The following is a 26,127-nucleotide window of genomic DNA, read 5'->3' as shown; positions in this document are numbered from 1 at the left end:
CTACTTCCCGGCTCCATCCCTCCCCCCTCCTCCTTGTCCCGCTCCACCTCCTAGCCCCGCCCCACCCCTTCTCTCCGCCCCTCCCCTCTTCCCCGCTCCCCTGCACCTCCCAGCCCGCCCCACCCTCTCTCAGCCCCGCCCCGCTCCGCCTCCTTTTCTCTCCGCTTCTTCCCTTTCCCTGCCCTGTCTTCCTGGCCTTGCAGTCTCCTCCCCTCTTTTGGTTCCTCGTTAACATTCCTCTGCTCTGCAGCAGAGCTCTTTCGTCTCAGCCTTGTTACGTATACTCTGCGCCGGAAGAAGAACCTGAGAACGCTTTTGGGACTATGGCGGCGGTGGATATCCGAGGTAACCTGTGCTGTCCCCTTTGTTTCCTGATTGTTTGGGATCTGGTTTAGGGATTTATAGTTCTTGGGGGCAAGATTCCGGTTCCTTTGTGATGTCTCCCAAGCTCTTTGGAATGTTTTCTGTGAACGACCCAAAGCGCCAATCTGTCGAAAAATTGCCTAGATTTTAGCAGTTCTTCAGGAGTCTCTTAGAAGAGTCAAAACGAAGAGGTTGGAAGAAGCTCTGGGCTTTGAGCCCTGTGGTGTTGTCCTACATACGTATCTCTACAGCAGTATTGGGGCTGTTCTGTCCAGGTGAAGGAACGACAGAGAAGGGGGTGGGGTCATGAGGCGACAGTGTTTGGTTCATTCTTGGCACTTGGCCTGGGGCCTACCTTATTCCTGACGTTTGAGGTTCCTTTTTCTATATTAACCAAATTGGAGTCTAGCACACATATTACAAATATATTGTCATTTATATATTGTCAAAATGTCCAGTGATCTTCAGCAGTTCTGGATAATGTTTACTATATGTTTGTCTTTCGTTATAAGTGAGAATATCAAGTACCTAATTTCATTACTTGCTGATTGTTAGAGAGCTGTATTAGAGCCATGTCAATATGCTCTCCCTTGCTACTGAATAAAAAAGAGAAACATTTTGTCCACGAGGCTGTTTAGCTTTCATAACTTTTTACTTTTTATTTAGATTTGTTAGGGCCATTGCAAAGGCTCTAAGGTGGGAACATGTCAGAAGAACAGCAAGGGGGCCAGTATGGCTGAAGCACAGTGAGAGAGGAGGCGGGAAGTAGATGAGGTCAGAGAGAGAATTGGTTTGGTGGCTTGTTCATACAGGAATTGTAGGCCTTGGTAAGGCCTTTGGCTTGTCCTCTGAGTAAAATAGAGAACCCCTGGAGGCTTTTGACCAGAGGGGATGAACGTAACCTGACTTACTTTCTTTTAGGATCACCTTGACTGCTGAGAACACTGTAGGAAGGCAAAGGTAGAATTAGGGAGACCAGTTAGGAAGGCACTTTTGTAGTGCATGGAGATTTGGAGGTGGCTCAGACTAGGGTGGTAACAGTGGAGATGGTAAGAAATAGTTGGAGTCTGCTTGTTTTGGTAGTGTATTCTCTTTATTGGGCTGTGGTCACAGGTAGCTTCTATATGGGAGAACTAATATATCCTATTTCACAGCCACACACCACCCTCTTAACCCCAGTTAACTAGTTTGTAACTGAACATCCTTGGATACTGGAGTGTGTGTAAATTTATGACCAGTGGAGTAACTTGTCCTTAGCCCTTAATCATGAATTAATAAACATTTTCTAATTCTTACCAAACAAGTCCTGTGCTAGTTCTGATGAGTAACCCACAGCCCCAGTTCCTTAAAAAACTCAGCATTTAATGGGAAAACATTTGTATTTGTGGGTTATTAATAATTGATAATAAAACTATATAGAAACCGCTATGAGGACATAGAGAAAGAAACCATTATTTCTGCTTTGCAAAGTAGAGAAAGGCTTTGCAGAGGTTAGTGACATTTGAAATGAGTTTAATCTAGCGTGACCATTTGAATATCTAGTAAACCTATACCCTTTTGAGAATGAAAGACGTTTCTATTTTTTTTAAAGTGCATAAACTAGAAAAAAAAAAAAAGAGGCACAAACTAGGACAGCCTTTGGTTAAGCCAGAAATAAGTTTGTTCATATTCATCTTAAAAGAAATTGACTACCAGCACTACCACCACCATCATCATAATGAACATTTATTGGGTTATTACAATGTACTAAGCATTTTACATATATAATCTAGCATGGAGATACTATTATAAGCCCTATTTTATAGATGAGAAAACTAAGGCATGGGGAGGTTGAAGTTTTCCATTCTTCCTCCTTCAACCAGTAATTATATAGGCAATTTGATGTTTCATGACTTACGGCTAGTGGGATTTAGTACTGTCAGTGGTATGAAACATTGCAGCCAGTACCCAATAAAAGCTCATTAATTAAAGCTATCTAGCCCTACTTATCAAGTCTTTTTTTTCTTTTTCCATTTTGAAAAATTTAAGGTTTAATTCTTTAAAATATGAAATTGTATGGCTGTAATTAAGGGCATTCTACTTTTCATTTGCCCCTTTTACATCATTATTATCTCATCTATAATAATAGATTCCTAACTTATTTCTGTCTCTTTAATTGGAAGTTCTCCCATTAGTGGCGATGGATGTGTTTTCTTTGGCATACATATTGTTTGAAAATTTTTGAATTAGTTGTCAACATTATAAAAACTCAGGATTTCCAATATTTTGAAAGACCTCTCTAGATTTCAAATCCTATAACTTCTTCACCTAATTGAGTTATTCTTTAAACATATAATATACTTTTATTTATTTATTGAATCTTTGAATTTTATTTATTTTTTATACAGCAGGCTCATTAGTTAACTGTTTTATACATATTAGTGTATATATGTCAATCAGAATCTCCCAGTTAAACATATTAATATACTTTTATATTTCCCTACCTTTGTATATGCATTACCTCTGCTTGGAATTACTTTGCCTCTCTTTTCTCCATGGTGAGCCTCTATTTATTCTTTAACATATAGTGCTAAAACCCACCTCCTCCTCACCCTATGAAAAATCATTCCGGTTCCCGCAGGTAAGGTATTCTGCTCTCTCCACTGTGCTCTCATAACACATTTATTCATACCTTTATTATGGATCTTATGTTGTCATTGCTTTCTTGCATACTTATCTCTTCTGCCGGACTGTGAGGGTGTGTAGGTTAGGATCCACGTCATCCTTATATTCATAGTGCCTCCTACATTATATGCATAATAAATGTTTGCTGGATTGGATTTTTTTCTCTTTTCTCATCCTTTATCATTTTGTTTCTTTTCTATAGATAATCTGCTGGGAATCTCTTGGGTTGACAGTTCCTGGATCCCTATTTTGAACAGTGGAAGTGTCCTGGATTACTTTTCAGAAAGAAGTAATCCTTTTTATGACAGGACATGTAATAATGAAGTGGTCAAAATGCAGAGGCTAACATTAGAACACTTAAAGTAAGTTATTATAAGAAGGTAGCATCTTTGCTAACTGCAGATTTTGTAATGAATAGTTCTTTCAAGCTGTGAATCATGAAGTACAGAGTAGAAGTTTTGGAAGAACCGGAGTTTTGTTTGGGTTTGTGCAAATTTGACATGCAAAGGAATTATTAGTAGTCACTTGTAACCTAGGAAGTCTTTTCTTTATAACTTCACATATTACTGTCCAGTTAAAATGCAACTATGAGGTTTAGATGTAAATCTCATTGATTTCAGCAATGCAACTGTTGTCCTTAACCAGGTAACTATATATGTTGTCTCCTCTACATCTAATTGGATGTCTTAAACCATAGTCGAGTTTATAGTAGATTTTTCTTTGTTTGACAAATAAAATTTTAGCCAAATTTAGCAAGATTCTTCAGAATTGGGATGCTAAATAATTAAGAATTTATTACTATTACAAAAGTTTCTGAAACAACTGTGTAATAAAGTTTTTCATCTGTCAGCTAAACATGGGGAGCAGGGGTTCTAAGAAATTAAATTTCTGGTATTTTAAATAGCTTTTGTTTTGAGGTTAATATTTACATTTACTGAGATACCTTGGTGTTGCTTTTAAACATAGTATGTCAGGAAAAAATATGTTGGGGGTGAGGATAAGGTTTTTGATGTTTTCTGGTTGGGTACAATATATAGTAGTGATCTATATTAAGACAGGTATAGTGTTCATGTATATTTTTCTGTTTTATATATATTTATAGATCTCCTTGGTCAGGAAGCATCCTGGTATTTTGGTTGCCTTTTTTGAAATGTAGGTTCATTGTACTTTCATGACTGAAAATACTCCGATTCAGTCAAGTTCATCGAATTTTTGTAGAGAAATCTTGTTGTTGTTTAAAAACGAAATCTTACTTTATCTGTGCCCTACCTACCTGGGAAAAATAGCCAGTTTTATTGAACAGCCAATATTTAATATCAAACATAGGCACTTTTATCCTGTTTACAATGTTGCTATACTTTTATGTGATAATTTGAATGTTCTACAGAATTGTTTGTAGGGCATTCATAGATCTCTGAATGTCTGTGTCCTGTTTTCAGTCAGATGGTTGGAGTGGAATACATCCTTTTACATGCTCAAGAGCCCATTCTTTTTATCATTCGAAAGCAACAGCGGCAGTCCCCTACTCAAGGTAAAATATGTAAACTTTAGGCATTATTTTCTTCTTAAAATACCATGATTTATTTACTCCTGAGCTATATGTTCTTATTTTTGTGGATTGGGTTCTGTTTTAGGGATTTGTAGGAATCCATGTGTAGGCTTCCTATGCTTTCCCTTCTGTGAGGGGCCACACCAAGTGCACCTTCCCTCTAGTAGTGAAATGCAGTGTGTAATATGTCTGCTCAGAGCTCAGGGAAGACCGTTTGAGACTCTGAGTCCAGAATTTTTATTGAGGGCTGATCATGTAGACATCCTCTGCCTTTCAAATTCTAGTCTCTCAGAAGGAAATCAGGTTTAATTCTTGGTAGATGCACTTGCACCAAATTCATAAAAGATCAATGGAAAATCCTCATTGACACATTCAACCAAAATTACCAGACAAAAACTTGCTTTAGAAATCATACTGAAAAGTATAGAATTCGGACTTGATTTTGAATCAAAGAGCTAGTCACCTATTCCAGAGATGACCAGCTACATCTCTTAAATTAGATACTCTCATCAAGACCTTTGAGAATAACCTTCACCCTAGTATTGATTCCAGAGAATGACTTGCTACTGAAGTGGTGGTTCCAGAGTCAAGAATCCAAATTTACTTTCAAAGTCAAAGATCTAGGACTTCCCTGGTGGCGCAGTGGTTAAGAATCCGCCTGCCAGTGCAGGGGACATGGGTTCGAGCCCTGGTCCGGGAAGATCCCACATGCCGCAGAGCAACTAAGCCCGTGTGCCACAACTACTGAGCCTGCACTCTAGAGCCCGTGAGGCACAACTACTGAAGCCCGAGCACCTAGAGCCCATGCTCCGCAACAAGAGAAGCCACCGCAGTGAGAAGCCCGTGCACTGCAACAAAGACCAAACACAGCCAAAAATAAATAAATAAAGATAAATAAATTAAAAAAAAAAAGTCAAAGATCTAGAGTCCCTGCCCAGAGAAAAAGAGAAACTTAGAACAAAGACAAGGCTGGGGACAAGAGTTCCATGATGAAAGGGTTCCAGGTTCAGAAGCGACAGAAGATGGCACCAGCCTCACTAGCTGCTGTTTTATTCCTTAGGACCTTGGACTGGGGCATAGAGGTAAGTTCAGTATGTCTGGTATCTTCATCCTGGGCCCTAAATCTCTCTTGATCTAAGGTCTTATTCCCCAAAGTGTGGTTGACTGACAGCAGCATCGGATCACTTAGGAACTTGTTAGAAGTGCATTGTCCCTACTGAGTAAGAATCTGATTTTAACAAGATACTCAGGTGATTCAAATGCACGTTAAAGTTTAAGAAGCACTGCTCCTAGGGCAAACTTTTTTTTAGCAAACTTTTTCTGTGAAAGTCCAGAGACTAAATATTTTAGGCTTTGTGGGCCTCATGGTCTCTGAGACAACTATTCAACTAGTGCCATAGCAGCCTTAGATAGTAACGCAAATGAATGAGTGTGGTTATTTTCCTATATAACTTTATTTACAAAAACAGGAATTGCCAAACCCTACCTTAAGCTTTAGTATGGGAAAATGTCAAACTTTAGTTGTTCTTTTTATGGAAGTATATTTAGCAGTTTGTGTGCATAGCTATATTGATAAACTTTTTTTTCCCCCACTGCTTTAGTTATCCCACTGGCTGATTACTATATTATTGCCGGAGTGATCTATCAGGCACCAGACTTGGGATCAGTTATAAACTCTAGAGTGGTGAGTGTCTTTACACACTTTAAACATTAAAGAAAACTTCTAACTGAACTACCTTGCTACCGAGAATTAAACAGGAACTCCTCTCCCTTGTGTAAGTTGGTATAAAGTGTTGACTATTAGAATACCTTAAGCATTGGTTCCTGTGGGCCAGCTCCATGTTCAAAGTATATACCACCTCTAGATATAGAGTGATTCAGGTTCTGAAAAGCAGAAGAATTACTGTCTTTGCATATGTAATATTTTGTGTTCACTTTGTAAATTTTGGATGATTGATGAGAAATTCAGAATTTGTTTTCTTTTTATAAGCTTACTGCGGTACATGGCATTCAGTCAGCTTTTGATGAAGCTATGTCATACTGTCGATATCATCCCTCCAAAGGGTATTGGTGGCACTTCAAAGATCATGAAGAGCAAGGTAGGTGGGACACCGAGACCCTCCTAAAACACGTTTTGTTACTCAGAGAATGAAGCTGCTTTCTTTCGGAAAATGGCTATTGATGATTTCTAGCTGTGTTTTACTTCTCCATGGGAAGGTTTCATAGGATGATGACATTGTCAGAGCTATAATTCATGTAACTAGATGTGGTAGTAATAGCATTCCCATAGGAACAGGTACAAATTTTAATCTCTTTGGTACATGATAATCTTTGATAAGTTGATGCAAGGTTTTAAAATATTTAGGACATGTAGGGGAAATCAGTGATGAGGAATGAGTAATGATATTTCCTGCTTACCAAACTGTTGAGTCATCTTGAAATCTGGAACCCAAGTCTTCCAAGTTTTTGAAATAGGGGAGATGCTCTTAAAGCCCTATCTCCGGATGAACAGTCTGTTTTCTCATCTTTCCATGTTACCGCCTGTCGTGATGTCAGGTCCTCTAGTTGCCATAGCTGCTAATCTGCTACTTGTTCTGTACCATATTTTACTAATAAAAGTACTTCTAGAAATGTATCTATAGCAGTATACCTATATTCTGCATTTCTTTCTAGAGCAATAGAAACTTAGAATGAATTACTATGGAAAAGGTAGCCTTTAAATAAAATTCAAACCCGTGGAATGAATGGTCTTTGAGATACAGTTATATTTATTCGTAATAGTAGGTCCCAGCGACAACATTTGACTTAGGAAAGTTTGCATCAGTTGAACAAACTTCTCCCAAGAGCTCTTTGTCCCTACCCTAATGAAATGTTTGGAGTAAAACTTAACTGGAACCCTTTCTTTATAGACAGTCCACCAGCACACTCCCCTCCCAGGGAAAATCCCACACGTGATTAGCTTCATAATTTTTCTTGCAAGTTCTTTTCTCTCTTGTCTTTATGATCTTCTGTTGTTTGGTTTGTCCTGTTTTTTTCAGTGGATTATAGTCTTCATAATTGAGTATGGTTACTTGAGTTTATGAAAGTTGCATTTTCCATTTGTACCTATTAGGTTTTGTGGGAAAAGTCCATTTAATACACTTAAAATATACACACAATAATTTCAAACCAATAATCTGAATGTGACTTAGGTAATTATGGAAAATTTAGCCTTAAAGTTTTCCATAATTAAGTAATTATGGAAACATAAGAACGATGTTTATCCATGTTTACATGCTAAAACTGAAATGTCTTTAAAAGATATATCAGCTTTTTAAATGTTAGAATTTTAACCTCATTTCAGAGGGAGAGTTTGAATGCTTCTCTGTATATGCTATGTTTAACGTATTTGGGGGGATTATCTTTGGAATAGCAGCCATTAAAAATAATGAAATTTGAATATATTCATGGCAGACAAAGATTTGTAAAATATAAGGCACCAAAATAGTTAGACAATGTTTTGATTTGGACCTTATATTTTAATAGATAAAGTCAAACCTAAAGTCAAAAGGAAAGAAGAACCAAGTTCTATTTTCCAGAGACAGCGTGTGGATGCTTTACTCCTAGACCTTAGACAAAAATTTCCACCCAGATTTGTGCAGGTAATGAGAATGCATATGGTTAATTTTGATTCAGCACTTTTTCCTGGCATATTTATTTTTAATTGAGGACTGTTTCAGATGTTACCTAAAAATACTGATTTTCCTTGTTAGTTAAAAAACTGATCTCTGTATCAAAGGAAGGTTTTTCAAGGACTTAATGGAGGAGGTGGTAAAGGGAATGGAATTAGTACTGTTCTGTGCTCTTAAGTTTAATTCCTCATTGAATCTTTGTAAACTATGAGGACTGAATATAGATAATATTCTCATTCAGAAGGTTGCTGAAATTGTCATAGATGGTAACAAAACTAGAATTTGAAACTCATGCTGTTTTTACTGTACGTGCTGCCTTCCAGCCTGATGTAGAGGGTATTTAAGTCCTTAAATGATAGAATAATAAAAACAATAGTACATTTGATGTGGAGGGTTTGGCATGATAAATGGAGGAGGCAGGAGTAATAATAAATAGACTTATAACATATACTGGTGTTGGAGTTATATGAATTCCATTATGTTGTCTTGGGCATTCCAACAGCAATAGCAGGTCCACGTACCGTGGTACTAAATGAGCTTTTGCAGAGAAGTAGTATGAGATGGAATATGTGAACATGTTATTCTTACGGTTTGCCTCAGCTCTTACTAATCTTTACAGGACTGTGTACACACAAGGTCATGTTTTTCCTGTGGAGGGCCTATTTAAGAGATTTTCAAGGGTTGTTTTAGACTGAGATTTTTCACACCCTGAGATGACTTTAGAATAGGCCTTTCCTTCCCCCTTCCCTGACTCTACTGGATGAGATGTACTGTTGGAATGGTGACATGGTACTGAAGGGAACAGAGGCCACAGTTGGAACTCAGGACCAAAAAGCCAGTTTAGAGAAATCTCATGAATTGCGCGTGAAGATGAAACAGTGTCTGTTGAATAAATAAATAAATGAATTATAGCTGTGTGTAAGATGATGAGTAGTGACTACAGAGTGTAAGAGGTTAGGTGTGGTTGGCCATTCATGGCAGAACACCTAGACCTGCACAGTACAGTAGCCCCTAGGCACATGTGACTATTGTGCATTTGAAACACAGCTAGTCCAAATTGAGTTGTGTTATGTGTGAAATACATACTGGGTTTAAGCACTTAGTACAAAAAAATTTATAAAATATTTCATTAATAGTTAAAAATATTGGTTATATGTCAGTGATACTATTTTAGATACATTTGGTTAAAAATAATAAAATTCATCTGTTTCTTTCTGAAAATGTGACTACTAGAAAATTTTAAATTACATATATAGCTTGTATTTGTGGCTCACATTATATTTTGGGCAGTGCTGATCTAGAAAATGGGAACAGAAAATGCAAAACCAAAAACATGAAAGATTATTAATGAACACATACTCAGAAACCAAGAAAATCCCTTAGTTCTTTGTTCAGTTTCTTGAGGTGTAAAGTTCGATTGTTTGCGATCTTTCCTTCTTTTTAGTGTAGGATTTATTGCTATAAACTTCCCTCTTAGTACTTCTTTTCCTGCATCCCATAAGTTTTGGTATGTTGTATTTTCATTTTAATTTCTCTCCAGATAATTTCTGATTTCCCTTTTGATTCCTTCTTTGACCTACTTGTTGTTCAGGAGCGTATTGTTTAATTTCCACTTATAAGTTAGCAGAAGGAAGGAAATTACAAAGATTAAAAATTATGAAATAGAGACTAGAAAAACAATAGAAAAGAATCAGTGATACACCAGAAACTAATACACCAGAAAAAATACAACATTTTAAATCAACTATACTTCAATGAAAACAACAACAAAGCAAGGAAACTAAGGGTTGGTGTTTTGAAAAGATAAACAAAATTGACCAACTTTTAGCTAGACTGACAAAGAGAGGAGACTCAAATAAATAAAATTAGGAATGGAAGAAATGTTACTACTGATGCCACAGAAGTAAAATGATCATAAGAGACTACTATAAACAGTTTATATGCCAAGAAATTGGATAACCTATAAGAAATTCCTAGAACATATGACCTACCAAGACTGCGTCATGAAGAAATAGAAAATCTGAACAGACCAATAATGAGTAAGGAGACTGAATCAGTAATCACAAACCTCCCAAAGAAATGTCTAGGAACAGATGACTTCATGGGTGAATTCTACCAAACATTTAAAGAGAATTAACACCAATCCTTCTCAAACTCTTCCAAAAAATTAAAGAGGAGGGAACGCTTCCAAATTCATTTTATGAGGCCAGCATTACTCTGATACCAAAGACCAAAAGACACTACAAGACAAGAAAACTACAGTCCAATAAAAATAGATGCAAAAATTCTCAATGAAATAGTAGCAAATCAAACGCAATAGCCCATTAAGAGGATCATATATCATGATCAAGTGGGATTTATCCCTGAGGTGCAGAGATGGTTCAACATACTAAAATCAATCAGTATGATACACTACATTATCAGAATGAAGGATAAAAATCACATGATCATCTCAATAGATGCAGAAAAAGCATTTGGGAAAATTCAACATCTTTTTATGGTAAAAACAACAAACTAGGTATAAAAGGAATGTACCTCAACATCATAAAAGCCACGTATAACAAACCCACAGCTATCATCATATTCAGTGGTGAAGAACAAAGCTTTTTCTCTAAGATCAGGAACAAGACAAGGATATCCACCCTCCATACTTCTATTCAGCATAGTGCTGGGAGACCTAGCCAGAGAAATTAGGCAGTAAAAGGGATCCAAATGGGAAAAGAAGTAAAATTGTCTGTTTGCAGATGATATGATCTTATACATAGCAAACCCTAAAGACTCCATTAAAAAATGTTATAACTAATACATGAATTCAGTGAAATTGCAGGATACAAAATCAACACACAAATCAGTTGCACTTCTGTATACTAACAACTATCAGTAAAGGATATCAAGAAAATCCCACTTATGATAGCATCAAAAACATACTTAGGGTTAAACTTTTTGTTATCAGCTTTATTGGGATATAATTGGTGTAACATTGTGTAAGTTTAAGGTGTACAACCTGTTGATTTGATACACTTATATACTGCAAAATGATTACCGCCATAGCATTAGCGAACATCTCTGTCATGTCACATAATTACTGTTCTTTTTTATGGTGAGTTCATTTAAGTTTTACTCTCTTAGGAACTTTCAAATATATAATACAGTGTTACTAACTATAATCACCATGTTGTGTATTAGATTTCCAGAACTTAACTTCATCTTATACCTTTCACCAACATCTCCGCATTTCCCCCACCCCCTCAGCCACTGGCAGGCACCGCTGTACTCTCTGTAGGAGTTTGAACATTTTAGATTCCACATATAAGTGATGTGATATATCATATTTGCCTGTCTGACTCCACTTAGTATAATGCTCTCCAGGTTCATGCTTTAACAAATGGCAGGATATCCTTCTTTCTCATGGCTAAATAATATTCCTGTATATATGTGTGCGCACACGTGTGTGTGTGTGTATCACATATGTCTCTCTCTCACACACACACATATATATATCTCACATTTTCTTTACCCATTCTGTTGACAGACATGTAAGTTGTTTCCATACCTTGGCTATTGTGGGTAATGCCGCAGTGAATGTGGGAATGCAGGTGTCCATTTGAGATCCTGTATTCATTCCCTTCAAATATATACCCAAAAGTGGGATTGCTGGACCATATGGTAGTTCTGTTTTTAATTTTCGGGGGAACCTCTGTACTGTTTTCCATATTGGCTGCACCAATTTGTATTGCCACCAACAGTACACAAGTGTACCCTTTTTTTTACATCCTCACCAACACTTGTTACTTTTTGTCTTTTCAGTGGTAACCATTATAACAACTATGAAGTGATATCTCATTGTGGTTTTGATATGCATTTCCCTGATGATTAGTGATGTTGAGCACCTTTTCATGTACCTGTTGGCCATCTTTATGTCTTCTTTGGAAAAATATCTATTCAGGTCCTCTGCCCATTTTTTAATTGAATTGTTTGTTTTTTCACTGTTGAGATGTATGAGTTCTTTATATATTTTGGATATTAACTTCTTATCAGATATGCGATTTGCAAATATTTCCTTCCATTTTGTAGGTTGCCTTTTCGTTTTGTTGATGATTTACTTTGCTGTGCAGAAGCTTTTTGGTTTGACGTAGTCTCACTTGTTTATTTTTGCTTTTGATGCATTTGCTTTTCATGTCAAACCCAAAAACTCATCACCAAGACTGATGTCAAGGAGCTTACTGCTTATATTTTCTTCTGGGAGTTTTATGGTTTTAGATCTTACATTCCAGTCTTAAATCCATTTTCAGTTAATTTTTGTGTGTGGTGTAAATTAATTGACCATATGTGCATGGGTTTATTTCTGGACTCTCTATTTTGTTCCATTGATCTATGTCTGTTTTTATGCCAGTACCATACTGTTTTGATTACTGTAGCTTTGTAATATCGTTTGAAACCTGAGCTATCTGTATTCCCACATTTATTATTTTTGTGAATATTTAGCATTATCCACAATAGCCAAGGTATGGAAATAGCCCTAATGTCCATCAACAGATGAATGGATAAAGAAACTGTGGGATATACATATAGTTTAATATCATTCAGCCTTAAAAAAGAAGGAAATTGTACCATTTGTGGTGTTGTGGATGAACCTGGAAGATATTGTGCTAATTGAGATAAGTCAGTCACAGAAGGATGAATACTATATGATTTCACTTACATGAGGAATCTAAAATAGTCAGACTTACAGATACAGAAAATATTATAGTGGTTGCCAGAGGATGGAAGAAGGGGAAAATAGGGAGTTCTAAAGAGGCTGTAAAGTTACAGTTATATAAGATGAATAAGTTGTAGAGATCTGCTGTACAACATACTGCTTACAGTTAACAATATGGTGTTGTGCACTTAAAAACTTGGTAAGAGGGTGGATCTCATATTGAGTGTTCTTAACACACACACACACACACAAACCCCAAACTAAAGGAGCAGAAGAAATCTTTTGGAGGTGATGGATATGTTTATTACCTTGATTGTGGTGATGGTATCACAGGTGTATGTATATGTCCAAACTCATCAAATTGTGTATATCAAATATGTGCAGGTTTTTTTCATGTATCAGTTATACCTCAATGTACCTATAAAAAAAAAAAAGGAACCAGAAAATACTCTGAAGTTTTTTTACTCTTATGTGTTTGTGAAGGGAGGAATAGTGAAATATGAGACTTAAAATTTCGATTAAGGTCATATTGAGAAGAATTGTATATGCTCCACAAAGGAGTTTGTGGTTAGTTCTATGGTCTAGTGTTTATTCACTATTTTAAACCCATAACCTGGTACCACTCTTGTAAACATACGTTTCCAGGTACATTAAATGTTATTTGAAATATTAAAACAATAGCTATCATCATTAAAGACAAATGAAAGCAGTGGCAATTTTTGTACATTCTTTTTCAAATACACCCTCTCTTGAAGTAAACTTAGATATCCTCTACCTCATCTTCTTGACCCTCAGCACTGACTAGCTGTGAATTATTGATGATGGTAGTAGGGACCCATTCAATGTTTAAAAACAGTTGCAAGGAAATAATGTAGTGATTTGTTTGTTTTAGGAAGATAACCATTAATGGTATAGAAGATGCATAGGAAAATGTGTCATGTACCACAATGTTCATTGCAGTTCTATTTACAATAGCCAGGACTTGGAAGCAACCTAAGTGTCCGTTGACAGATGAACAGATAAAGAATATGTGGCACATATATACAGTGGAATATTACTCAGCCATAAAAAGAAACGAAACTGAGTTATTTGTAGTGAGGTGGATGGACCTAGAGTCTGTCATACAGAGTGAAGTAAGTCAGAAAGAGAAAAACAAATACCGTATGCTAACACATATACATGGAATCTAAAAAACAAAACAAAAAAATGGTCATGAAGAACCTAAGGGTAAGACGGGAATAAAGACGCAGACCTACTAGAGAATGGACTTGAGGATACGGAGAGGGGGAAGGTGTAAGCTGGCACAAAGTGAGAGAGTGGCATGGACATATATACGCTACCAAATGTAAAATAGATAGCTAGTGGGAAGCAGCCACATAGCACAGGGAGATCAGCTCGGTGCTTTGTGACCACCTAGAGGGGTGAGATAGGGAGGGTGGGAGGGAGGGAGGGAGGCACAAGAGGGAAGAGATATGGGGATATATGTATATGTATAACTGATTCACTTTGTTATAAAGCAGAAACTAACACACCACTGTAAAGCAATTATACTCCAATAAAGATGTTTTAAAAAAATGTGATGTTTGGAGTCAAGGAAGTTAGATTATGGAAAGCCTGAATTAATTCTGTGGCCATAGATAGAGAGGAAACAGATTCAAGATATATTTCAGATTTAGCATTGCCTAAATTTGGTGGTTGGATATAGAGAGATTGGCATTATGGATGATTCTGAGGTTTCAGGCCTAGGATTAGAATCAACTTGGTGTTGAACCCAAATTCAGAATATAGGAAAAGAAACAGACTTGGGGTTAAATATAGTTGTTAGGGGTTCTATTTTCATTAGCCAACCTCCAGAACATTCAATAGCTTACTGCTATGTTTGGGTTCTGTGGTACTCCAGCTGAATGACAGTTCCTTTTTCTCTGGCTAGGGGTCCTGACTTGAATTCCATATACTGTTCTATCCTGGTGAACTAGTCTGGACAATGTAGAAAGCTCAAAGACTCTCTTGAATCTTAAAACAAAAAAACTTCACTTTGTAGAAAGTTATGGAAATTTAGAAACACATATAAAAATAGAGGGAATAATAAAAAATGAAACCCCCATGTACCTATTGATATTATCCTGCTTCAACAGTTATCAGGCATGGCCAATCTTGTTTTCTCTCTTCTTCCCCTATTTCCTCCCAATTATTTTAAGCAGGTTGCAGACTACATATCATTTCAGTGAGTTTTTACATTTTTCTTGTAAAGGTTTAGCCATAGTCACCCTTAAGTTGTCATTTTCCAGAGCCTCACCTTCTTTTAACCATCCAGGGGCCAAAAGCCAACTCACAAAGAGAGAGTATGTCAACTCTATGTAGCAGAACTAGGAGAAGGAAGGCTTTCTCTAGAACTTTTTTTTTTTTTTTTTTTTTTTTTTTTTTTTTTGCGTTACGCGGGCCTCTCACTGCTGTGGCCTCTCCCATTGCGGAGCACAGGCTCCTGGATGCGCAGGCTCAGCGGCCATGGCGCACGGACCCAGCCGCTCCGCGGCATGTGGGATCCTCCCAGACCGGGGCACGAACCCGCATCCCCTGCATCGGCAGGCGGACTCTCAACCACTGCGCCACCAGGGAAGCCCCTAGAACTTTTAATAATCTCTTTGTTTCTCCAACCCACAGCATTTTTCCTCAGATCTGGAGAAGAAAATAGATTCTTGGTCTCCTTGAAGCCTTCTGTGAGCTCCTATTTACCCATTTTGTCTCCCAGAACCATTTGTAGCTTAGGACTTCTGGATCCGAGGGATGTTGCCCCTTTATGGGGGTGCTTAGGAGAATATTGGAGAAGTCCTGCATTTTTCCTTGAAGCTCCTTTTTCCATATTTTAACTTCTGTTACTACTGAAAGTTACACCAAAACTGATGTGATAGGAGTTCAGGCCTTCAGTGCCTTTTATTATGAATGTCTTTTCAGTGCTGTTTTCAGAAGCTGCTAGAACACCATAGGATATTGCTTCAGTTAGGTTTACTCCAAAGTTACCTAATAAATTTTGTCAGAAAGGCCACCTCTGTTCTATTTTCCCATCTTAGACCACATCCTACTAGTTTGTGTGACAGTGTTCACTAGAAAAGATTAGACAGTGTGCACTAGGTAGGTAATGACATTATTTCAATGTCTGGATATGGTCCAGTGTCCAGTATAGTTCAAGTGGTTCAGTGCTAGCAGTATAAGAATATCCCCTCTCAATTTCTTATTCCTCAATGTTACACCATCTATTTCCTCTCCTGTTTTAAAGTAAAGAAAAATTATTTGTTCCCTCAAATTACTTTAGACATGTTTAAGTCCTAATATGTTCATAAAACAGGTAATAATGTTGTTGTGTTGTGGATTCCCATGACCACCCCCATGTTTGGAGGTTTGCTTGAAGGACTCACAGGATTTATTACAGTGACATAGTAGGGCTATACAGCCAGATATAAGGAAAAAATGCATTACTGGAGTCTGGAGGGATCCATCTGCAGGCTTCCTTACACTCTCTTCTTCCCATGAAGAGTCATACAGAGTACACTCTTGCCTCAACAGTGAAAATGCAGCAACATGTAAGTGATATTTCTGCCTAAGGAAGTCCATTAGAGGCTTGGTGCCCACATTTTTGGGGGAGGTTTTTCACGTAGGTACCTTGTATCTAGCACATACCAAAATTGCACATTCTTTGAAGGAAGGCAGGTATTCAGCAAAAACAACATTTTTTATACAGTCTAGGCATAGTGAACTGCCATTATCAGTTACAAAATGGTGGGAACCCTCCTGAAATCCAAATTTCCAGATACCAGCCAAAGGCCAACCTTGCAGCCTGGCCCTTCTAAGGATAGTAGCTCAGGCCTTCTATGTTAACCTTTTCTGTACAATGGGTAATAATGGGAAGCTCAGTTTTGGTCTTAAGTGTAATGGTTCCCAGAACTTGTAGTTGGAATGGGCTAGTAGGCAGTTTGTAGCATGAATCTGGATCACGTGACATCAGAAAATTGTGTAGTCTCTAGTCATAGGAATAGATAAGCTTAAGGAGGGCATGTAAATTTAGAAAGAAATTCAGAAAACAAATGAAGGCATTAAACTTTATAAAAATAAAGAGAACACTTTTATTCTGAGATGACAGGGAAGTATAGAGATGTACTTTTTATGTATATATGTCTGTATCTAAAGGTATAATAAGTTTGGAGGTAGATAGATGGGAGAGAACTTGGGGCATTGACACCCTTATTGGCTGAGGGTGAAGGGTAGGTTGTGATCCTTGAGGAGGAAGAAGGAGGGAGAGGAGGAGGAAAGTGTTTTAAAGCATTTAACTTGGGTAGTGAGAACAGGGAGATGACAGGGCCCACTGAAGTAACAGAACTGCTGTGCAGAATGAAGGATCTGACCTTGTTCCTGACTCCTAGTGCCCCCATCATTTTTTCCTGCAGTTTGATTTCTAATAGTACACTCAACAGAAGCCTTATATTCATAGAAAAATACCTCTTTTTCTTTACGTCCCATACCTGCCAACTTTAAAAGTCAGACATCCAAATTTCATTCTCCTTACTTATAGCTCATATCCCCTATGCAAATAAGCCTCTGGAGTCTTGAAAGGCTCCGTTATTCCCTCTCATTGGATTCTCCTTAGCTACTTTTTATAAAGCATTGTAGCCTCGGTGCAGAGGCATAGGGCTTTGTCAATGTTCAAGGGTTTTTTTTATGGTTGACTCTTTTGTTCTAGTTTTAGATTTGTGCCTTTTCTGGAACAGGAATAAGAAGTAGAAAATGATAAATTTACTTTTTTATGGTACATGGATAGTAGTTCCTCTTCATGAAGTCATTTATAATATAATTCGCATGCAGGTGTAATTTTAATGAAAATTATGACGTCAAGAAGCAAAAAGCTTTGCTAACCTGCCCTGTTTTCTTCTTCCTCTTCCTCCACCCCTCTTCCCCACTTCTTTTTTTTTTTTAATTACAGCAAAAGTCTGGAGAAAAGCCTGTCCCAGGTATGGTTCATCTGATAATTCTTATCAAACTTGAAATAAGACCAAACAGCCTGTTTAACTCAGTAACAATCATAACATTTGAGGTGAATTATGATCATTTTGTCCTTTTAGACTCTCTAATGCCAGTCTGTTACTCCTAACCTTTGACCTGCTGATTGACAAAAGGTGGTGCTTTTGTGGTAGTGATATTAGTATTTGAAAGATGCATTGGAGTGGGATGAACAGGTATTGAGGGTGTGTGGAGAAGCTGAGGTGATTCTAGGTTGTCAAAAGTTTGAAAAAAGGCCTTCTGTTTCATCATTGAGAATAGGTATTGGACTATCCATTGACCTGGCATAGAATAAATATGTATCTTTTTTATGCATAATGTCTTCTTTAAATGTCATGTGTTTTTGTCTAGTATCATAATTTGCTTGTATTATCAGGTTTTTTGGTTTGTAAATTGGTTCTTATACATCTGCCTGATGAAACAGCTAAATTTAGAACTTGAGATAAGTAGTTCTAAATTAATTTGAGAGTCTGAACCATTCACATTAACTGTTGTCTAAATTGGTCTTATCCCTCCACCCTCCTCCCCCTCCAAAAAATATCTGCTTTTGATGTCTAGTGGATCAGACAAAGAAAGAGGCAGAACCTGTACCAGAAACTGTGAAATCTGAGGAGAAGGAGACCACAAAGAACGTTCAACAGACTGTGGGCACTAAAGGCCCCCCTGAAAAACGAATGAGACTTCAGTGAGTATTGGACGAGAGAGACGCTTGCAAGACTCCTCTTGTCCATATTTTACCTCATTACTGTGACAGGCTCTTGAACTTTAAAATTCTGTGTCACAATCATTTGTATAGAATGTGCTTGTTCTTTGAGAAAGGATATAAGGATGCTCATGCTTTCGGTCTGAATATTTTTAAAGTATCTTTTGTAACCTTTTCCCTACTGGACTTGAGCAGCTTCCTCCCTCACATGTTTACTGTGATATATGTTTAAAGATAAGATAAAGGTATTTGTATAAATTAGTTTGTCATGACTTTTTCCCCCTTATTTTCCCAGTGAAATATTTCCAGATGCATTTTGTAAACACAAAGGATTAATGTTAAAATAGTAGCTAAGCTTATTTTCTATTATTAGTTGCATATTCCTCAGTATTAAAATAGTAAAGTTACTGACAATTTGAAAGGTAAAGAAAAGGAAAACAACCTCATTAAGCAATATCACCACCCTACAGATACTATAACAGTGTGGTGGCAGTGGAAGCATGGAGTCTTAACCACTGGACCACCAGGGAAGTCCCTGTGTGTAGATATTTTTAAAATCATAGTTTGTAATTATTCTGTTCATACAATTTTGCTTTATCATATTACGTCTGTTGTATGTGCTATTCCATGTTTACTTAGTTTTTATGGACTATTTATACTTTGTTAACTGAATAATTCCTATGAGTGATTATATCTGTTTTCTTAAACTCTCCCTGTATTGTACTTAAGTTTTTTCCCAATTTACAATTTGCATTAAGGCTGTAGTGATTACATTATTTAAATAAGGCTGTAGTGTATCATGAGTTTTCAGTATTTAGTATTTATCTCCTTAGTATAGAGTCCCAGCCGTAGAATCATTAGAATCTGTACTTTTTTTTTTTTAGACCTGTTATTACTCTAACGGCAAAATATGAAAGTACCAAGTTCTCTAGAATCTCGCTGACACTGAGTACTGTCACCTACATTTTTAGTGCCAATTACGTAGCAAAAAAATGGTGTTTCATTATTTTAAGTGGTTGAATAATTTCTCATCTTTGATTCCTTTATGAAGTATCTGATTTTCTGTATTGTGTAAGATTTTTTAGTTTTTTTATTTTGACATAATTTCAGGCTTACAGAAGAGTTGTCAGAGTAGTACAGAGAATTCCTCTATATATACCTTTTGCCCCAATTCCCCGTATATTAACGTTTTCCATATTTGTCTTATTCTTTAATCTCTGTCTCTCTTTCCCTGTCTCTAACTACTGTTGTCATTTGCTGTTTCTCTCTCCCTCTCTCTCTGTATGTGTGTGTGTGTGTATACATATACATATAATACACACATATATACACCTTTTATTTTGGATTGAGAGTCGGTTGCAATCGTGATGCCCATTTTCCCTAAGAACTTTAGTGTGCATTTCCTAAAATCAAGGACATTCTTTTACATAGCCTTGGTAAAATTATCAGAATTAAACCGGTATGATACCATTATCTAATCTGTAGGTCTTATTCAGATCTTGCTAGTGGTGCCAAGAATGTCATTTACAGCAAAAGAATATCCTGAATTGTGCATTAGATTTAGTTGTCCTATCTCTTTAGTCTCCTTTAATCTGGAACAGTTCTTTAATCTTCCATGTTTTTCATGACTTGATATTTAAAGAGTTTAGGCCAGTTATTTTGTTGAATGTCTCTTAATTTGGGTTTGTTTGATATATTTTCATAATTAAATTCACCTCATGTACTTTAAAACATTTTTTTTCACATTCCAAGCATTGTTTATTCCAGGATTGCGAGAATGATTCAACAATTGGAATCTATTACTCTTAATTAACATATTAATTGCAAAAATACACTTTTGTTAGGAATACCATGGGAAAGATGCTTATGGAGGCACATGCTGTCAGTTTGTCCCATTTCTGGTGATGTTAACTTTGATCACATGGTTAAGGTAGTGTTTGTCAGGTTACTCCACTGTAAAGTTAGAATTTTTCTTTTTGTAATTTATAAGTATTTTGGGGGGGGAAGTAGTTTGAGGTCTATAAATACCCTGTTATTGCTCAGAACTTTTACCCTCCAGTAGCATTCACTGATAATTCTTGTCTAAATCATTTATTGCTATTATGGTTGCCAAATGGTGATTTTCTAATTCCTTCATTCCTTCTGTGTTTATTAGTTGGCTTTCTGCCATAAAGAAGAGCTTTCCTTTCCCCCCTACTTATTTATTTATATCATTGTAGACTCTTGGATTCTTATTTATTCAATGAGTTATATTTCTTTACTCTCATTAATTTATATTGATGCTCAGATTGTCCCAGATTGGGCCAATGGGAACCGTTTCAAGCTGATTCTTAGGTCCTTTTGATATGACCTTGTCATTCATTGAGGATTTTCTTTATGTTTTGGCACAATAAGATATCCCAGGCTCATTCCAACTCTGGAGTCAGCTATTTCTCTAAGGACCCCTAGTTCCTTTTGGTGGAGAATATATTTGGAAATCAAGATCTGTGTGCAAGGTGTGTTCATTTGCTACTGGGGTGTCATGGCTTCTGGGCTTTGTCAGCTGATAAAGTTAAGAAATAGATATATACTGGGACTTCTCTGGTGGCCCAGTGGTTAAGACTCTGTGCTTCCACTGCAGGGGGCATGGGTTCTATCCCTGGTTGGGGAACTAAGATCTTGGATGCTGCGTGGCCAAAAAAAAAGAAAAAGAAATAGATATGTACATACGTGTGTGACATGAGTGAATACACATATGTCCACACACATATCTATCTGTCTATTCTATATATATTAAAAGCAACCAATTCACACTGATAACACCAATTCCAGTTTATTCATCACAGGGTTCACTCTGTTCTCTTTTACATTTGTAACTTTCTTCCACATTGATTGGAACTGTTTCTTGTTATACACAATGTTTGTACTTATTTGCTTAATCCTAGAATAACAGAAAGTTGTTTTAGAATTGCTAACCTATACCTCTGCAAAAAAAGAAACCTCTTAATTAGAATTCAGTATTTACTTAGAGTTCTTTTTGTCTTTAGTTTGTAGATATATAGTTCAGATACTGTGTTTAAAAATTACTTGGGTTAATTTTTTTTTTCAGTGTGGTTACACTACTCATTTATCAGATGTTCCAGTTCATTTGGTTCTGTTTTGAATTCCATTTTCGTTTTCCCCCTCATTATTATTGATTACTTTGTTTTGTTGTTGTACTGTGGGATGTGTGAGTTGTTAGCATAGTTCTTAATGTCAGACCTGTCCAAAAGAGATTCTAAGTATCATACCCCTTCTTCATTTCTTCTATCTTTTCCGCCTTATTCCTACCTGGCCCTCTCGAAGAAATGAACGTAATTAGTCTCTAGTTTACCTTTACTGTATTTCTGCTGCACAAATGAATAGATGTTTTCTTATTTCCCCTTCTTACACAAAAGGCAGCATATTATATGAACTTTTGCACTTTGCTTACTTTCCACTTATTTAAGCATGAACTTTGACATAAAGATATTAACTCTAGTATTTTTTCAACTTTTTATTTCCAGCAAAGCTCCTTTTTCTTTCACTTACATTATTTTAAAATATCACTTAACAGAAAAGTACACAAAATAATAGTACAGTTCATTGTACCTGTGTAACTTACCATGCAGGTAAAGAAATTGAACATTGCCAATACCCTAGAAGCTCCTTTATGTCCCCTCCTAATCACAATGTTTGTCCTGATTAGAGGTCACACTTATCCTCAGTTTTATGGTAATCACTTTTTTCTTCACATTTTTACCACATCACCTTGCATCCCTAAATAAATTTTTAGTTTTTATTGCCTACTTTTTATTTTTAGTATGAATAGATTCAGCATGTGTATTTCATGTATGACTTATTTTGTTCAATACTATGTTTGTGACATTTATCATAGTTGTTTCATGTTATTGTGGTTCTTTTATTTTCATTTCTGTACGGTATTCCTTTACATACATGTATTACAACTTTAAAAAATCCATTCTAATGGTGATGGACATTTGGATTGTTTGTAGTTTTTGGCTATTGTGAAAAATTGCTTTTATGAATATTCTTTTTGGTGTATATTATAGGCTGAATTGTGTCATCTCACCCCCCCTCTCCACCCCCAACATGTTGAAGTCCTAACTCCCAGTACCTCAGAATGTGATGTTATTTGGAAATAGGGTCATTTCAGATGTTATTAGTTAAGATGAGGTCTTGCTAGAGTAGGCTGAGACCCTAATCTGATGTGACTGGTAACCTTATAAAAAGAATGCCACATGAAGAGACAAAGGGAGACACCACGTGAAGATAGAAGATTGGAGTGTTGCATCTACAAGCTTAAAAACACCAAAGATTGACACCAAATTACCAAAAGCAAGGAAGAGGCAAGGAAGGATTCTCCTGTAGGTTTCAGGGGGAACATGGCCCTGCACATACCTTGATTTTGGACTTCTAGCCTTCAGAACTTTGAGATAATAAATTTCTATTGTTTTATTTTCCAGTTTATAGTCCCACCAGCAGTGTGCGAGAGTTCCTATTGTCCACACCTTTGTTGACCCTTGATACTGGCAACTAAGGAAAATTTTAGTCATTCTGATGGGTATACAGTGGTATCTTGTTGAGGCTGAAATTTGTATTTCCTGGTGATTTGATGATGTTAAGCATTCTTTCCTGTGATTGTTAGCTACTTAAATATCCATTTTTGTGAAGTGTGTCTTTTGCACATTTTTCTACTGTTTTGTCTGTGTTTGTCTTATAGAGTAAGACGAGTCCTTTGTATGTTTGGATAAGAGTCCCTTGTTGGTTACATGTATTGTGTTTAATTGTATCTTCTCTCCACTCTGGCTTGCCTTTTTACCCTTTAATGGTGACCTAAAAATGATCAGAAGTTCTTAATTTTAATGTAGCTCAGTTTGTCACTCTTCTCCTTTATCATTAATGCTTTTTTGTGTCTTGTTTGAGGTTTTTCTCTACATTGAGGTTATGAAGATATACTCCTCTGTGATTATCTACAAGCTTTATTATTTTACATTTCACATTCAGGAGTAGAGTCCATTTGGTTGGGATTGATCTATAAATCAATTTGGGGAGAACTGACAATTTAGCAATATCGAGTATTCAGAACCACTGACTTGTTATGTTCCTCCTTTTATTTAGATTTTCTTTAATTTCTCAGAGTAAAGTTATGAGCTTTCAGAGTACAGGTCTTGTACATGCTTTGTTAAAGTTACCCCTAAGCATAACGTGTTTTTTTGATGCTGTTGTAAAAGATGTTTAAAAATTTTAAATTTCCATTTGTTTGTCTCTAGTATATAGACCTCGTATCCTGTTACTTTACTAAATTCAGTAATTAGTTCTGGTAGCTTTTTTGTGCATTGCTTAGGAATTTCTACATCCATGATCAGTGTCATCTGGGAATAAAAAGAGTTTTATCTTCAATCTGTATACCTTTCAAAAAATTGTGGTAAAATATAAATAACATAAAACTTACCATTTTAAGCACTTTAAGTATACAATTCAGTGATATTAACTACATTCATATTGTTGTGCAGCTATCATCACCATCCATCTCCAGAACTTCTTCATCGTTCCAAACTGAAACTCTACTCATTAAACACTCCCTTTTTTCCCCTTCCTCCAGCCCCTGGCAACCACCATTCTACTGATGTCCTGATGAATTTGACTGCTGTAGGTATCTCATATAACTGGAATCATACAATATTTGTTTTTTTGTGTCCGGCTTATTTCACTTAGCATAAGGTCTTCAAGGTTCATCCATATTCTAGCATGTGTCAGAATTTCCTTTTTGAGGTTAAATAATATTTTGTTGTATGTATATATGTATGCACACACACATTCTGTTTATTCATTCGTCAGTCCATAGACATTTGAGTTGCTTCCACCTTTTCACTATTGTAAATAATGCTACTACAGGGACTTCCCTGGTGGTCCAGTGGTTAAGACTCTGTGTTCCCAATGCAGGGGGCCCGGGTTAGATCCCTGGTCAGGGAACTAGGTCCCGCATGCCACAGCTAAAGGAGCCTGCATGCCGCACCTAAAGAACTCTTGTGCTGCAACTAAAGATCCCACATGCAGCGACGAAGATCCCACCTCCCACAACTAAGACGCAGCACAGCCAAACAAATGAATAAATAAATATTAAAAAAAAAATAATACTGCTACAAACAGTGATGTACAAATATCTGGCAATGCATGTGGGAAGGGGTGCAGAGCCTCCGTGCCCTTTCTGGGTGCACCACTGTCTCCAAATCTCCACATGTTCACTGACCGGAAAGCTTTCAGAACCTTGTCCTTTTAGGGTTTTTATGGAGGCTTCATTACATGGATATGATTGATTAAATTATTGGCTATTGGTGATCAAACCCAACTTCAGCCCCCTTTCCATCCCCAGAGGTGGGGGTGGGGTGGGATTGAAAACCTCTAATCACAAGGTTGGTTCCTCTGGTGACCAGCTCCCATTTTTAGGTGACATAGGGGCTTTCAAAAAGTCACCTCAGTAACATCACAAAAGACACCTTTATGGTTCTCCTCTCAGGAAATTCCAAGAGTTTTAGGAGTTCTGTGCCAGGAAGAAGAAGACCAAATATATATTTCTTATTATAAATCACAATACCACACCTAACAATTAGTGAGGTTGACCATCTTTTTATGTGCTTATTGGTCATTTGTGTATATTTTTTTACATAAAATATTTTAATAAAATTAATTATAAAATTAAAGCAGAATATTTGTATATCTTTGGAGAAATGTCTATTCAAGCCTTTGGCACATTTAAAAATATTTTTTAATTAAGGTATAGTTGATTTACAATATTATGTAAGTTTCAGGTGTACAACATAGTGGTTCACAATTTTTAAAGATTATACTCCATTTATAGTTATTATAAAATATTGGCTATATTTCCTGTGCTATACAATATATCCTTGTAGCTTATTTTTTTTATACATAGTAGCTTGTACCTCTTAATACCCTTCTATCTTGCCCCTCCCCACTTTCTCCCCACTAACCCCTTATTGGTCATATCATTTGCAAATATTTTCTCCCATTCAGTAGGATGTCTTTTTGTTTTGTCAATGGTTTCCTTTGCTGTGCAGAAGCTTATAAGTTTGATTAGGTCCCATTTGTTTATTTTTGCTTTTATTTGTTTTGCTTTAGAAGACAGATCCAAAGATCTATGATTTATGTCAAAGAGTGTTCTGCCTATGTTTTTTCCTAAGAATTTTATGGTTTCTGGTCTTACATTTAGGTCTTTAACACATTTTAAGTTTATTTTTGTATATGGTGTGAGAAAATGTTTTAATTTCAGTCTTTCACATGTAAGCTGTTCAGTTTTCCCAGCACCACTTATTGAACAGACTGTCTTTTCTTCATTGTATATTCTTGCCTCCTTTGTTGTAAATTAATTGACCATAAGTGCATCGGTTTA

At 36.5% G+C, this 26,127-nt stretch overlaps 1 protein-coding gene across 3 annotated transcripts; it reads left to right on the top strand.

The window, feature by feature from the left end:
* Window positions 1-323: 323 nt before the first annotated feature.
* On the top strand, window positions 324-24,356 carry MED6 (mediator complex subunit 6; the record flags this gene model as incomplete). Of its 3 annotated transcripts, XM_079699374.1 has the most annotated exons (9): window positions 324-345; window positions 3,230-3,389; window positions 4,467-4,558; window positions 6,178-6,260; window positions 6,567-6,675; window positions 8,102-8,217; window positions 17,919-17,946; window positions 18,554-18,680; window positions 24,322-24,356. In XM_079699374.1, 9 exons carry the CDS (start codon window positions 324-326, stop codon window positions 24,344-24,346), a joined length of 762 nt encoding a protein of 253 aa, XP_079555500.1. In that variant the 3' UTR covers window positions 24,347-24,356. The 3 variants fall into 3 exon arrangements, with proteins under 3 accessions (XP_079555500.1, XP_079555501.1, XP_079555502.1); XM_079699375.1 differs by lacking the exon at window positions 24,322-24,356 and having other exon boundaries at window positions 6,546-6,675; window positions 18,554-18,892; XM_079699376.1 differs by lacking the exons at window positions 8,102-8,217; window positions 24,322-24,356 and having other exon boundaries at window positions 18,554-18,713.
* Between the last annotated feature and the right edge of the window lie 1,771 nt (window positions 24,357-26,127).

The sequence above is a fragment of the Hyperoodon ampullatus genome, assembly GCF_949752795.1.
Source record: "Hyperoodon ampullatus genome assembly, chromosome: 3".
NCBI lineage: Eukaryota > Metazoa > Chordata > Mammalia > Artiodactyla > Ziphiidae > Hyperoodon > Hyperoodon ampullatus.
This window is presented reverse-complemented; position numbering and strand designations above follow the sequence as displayed.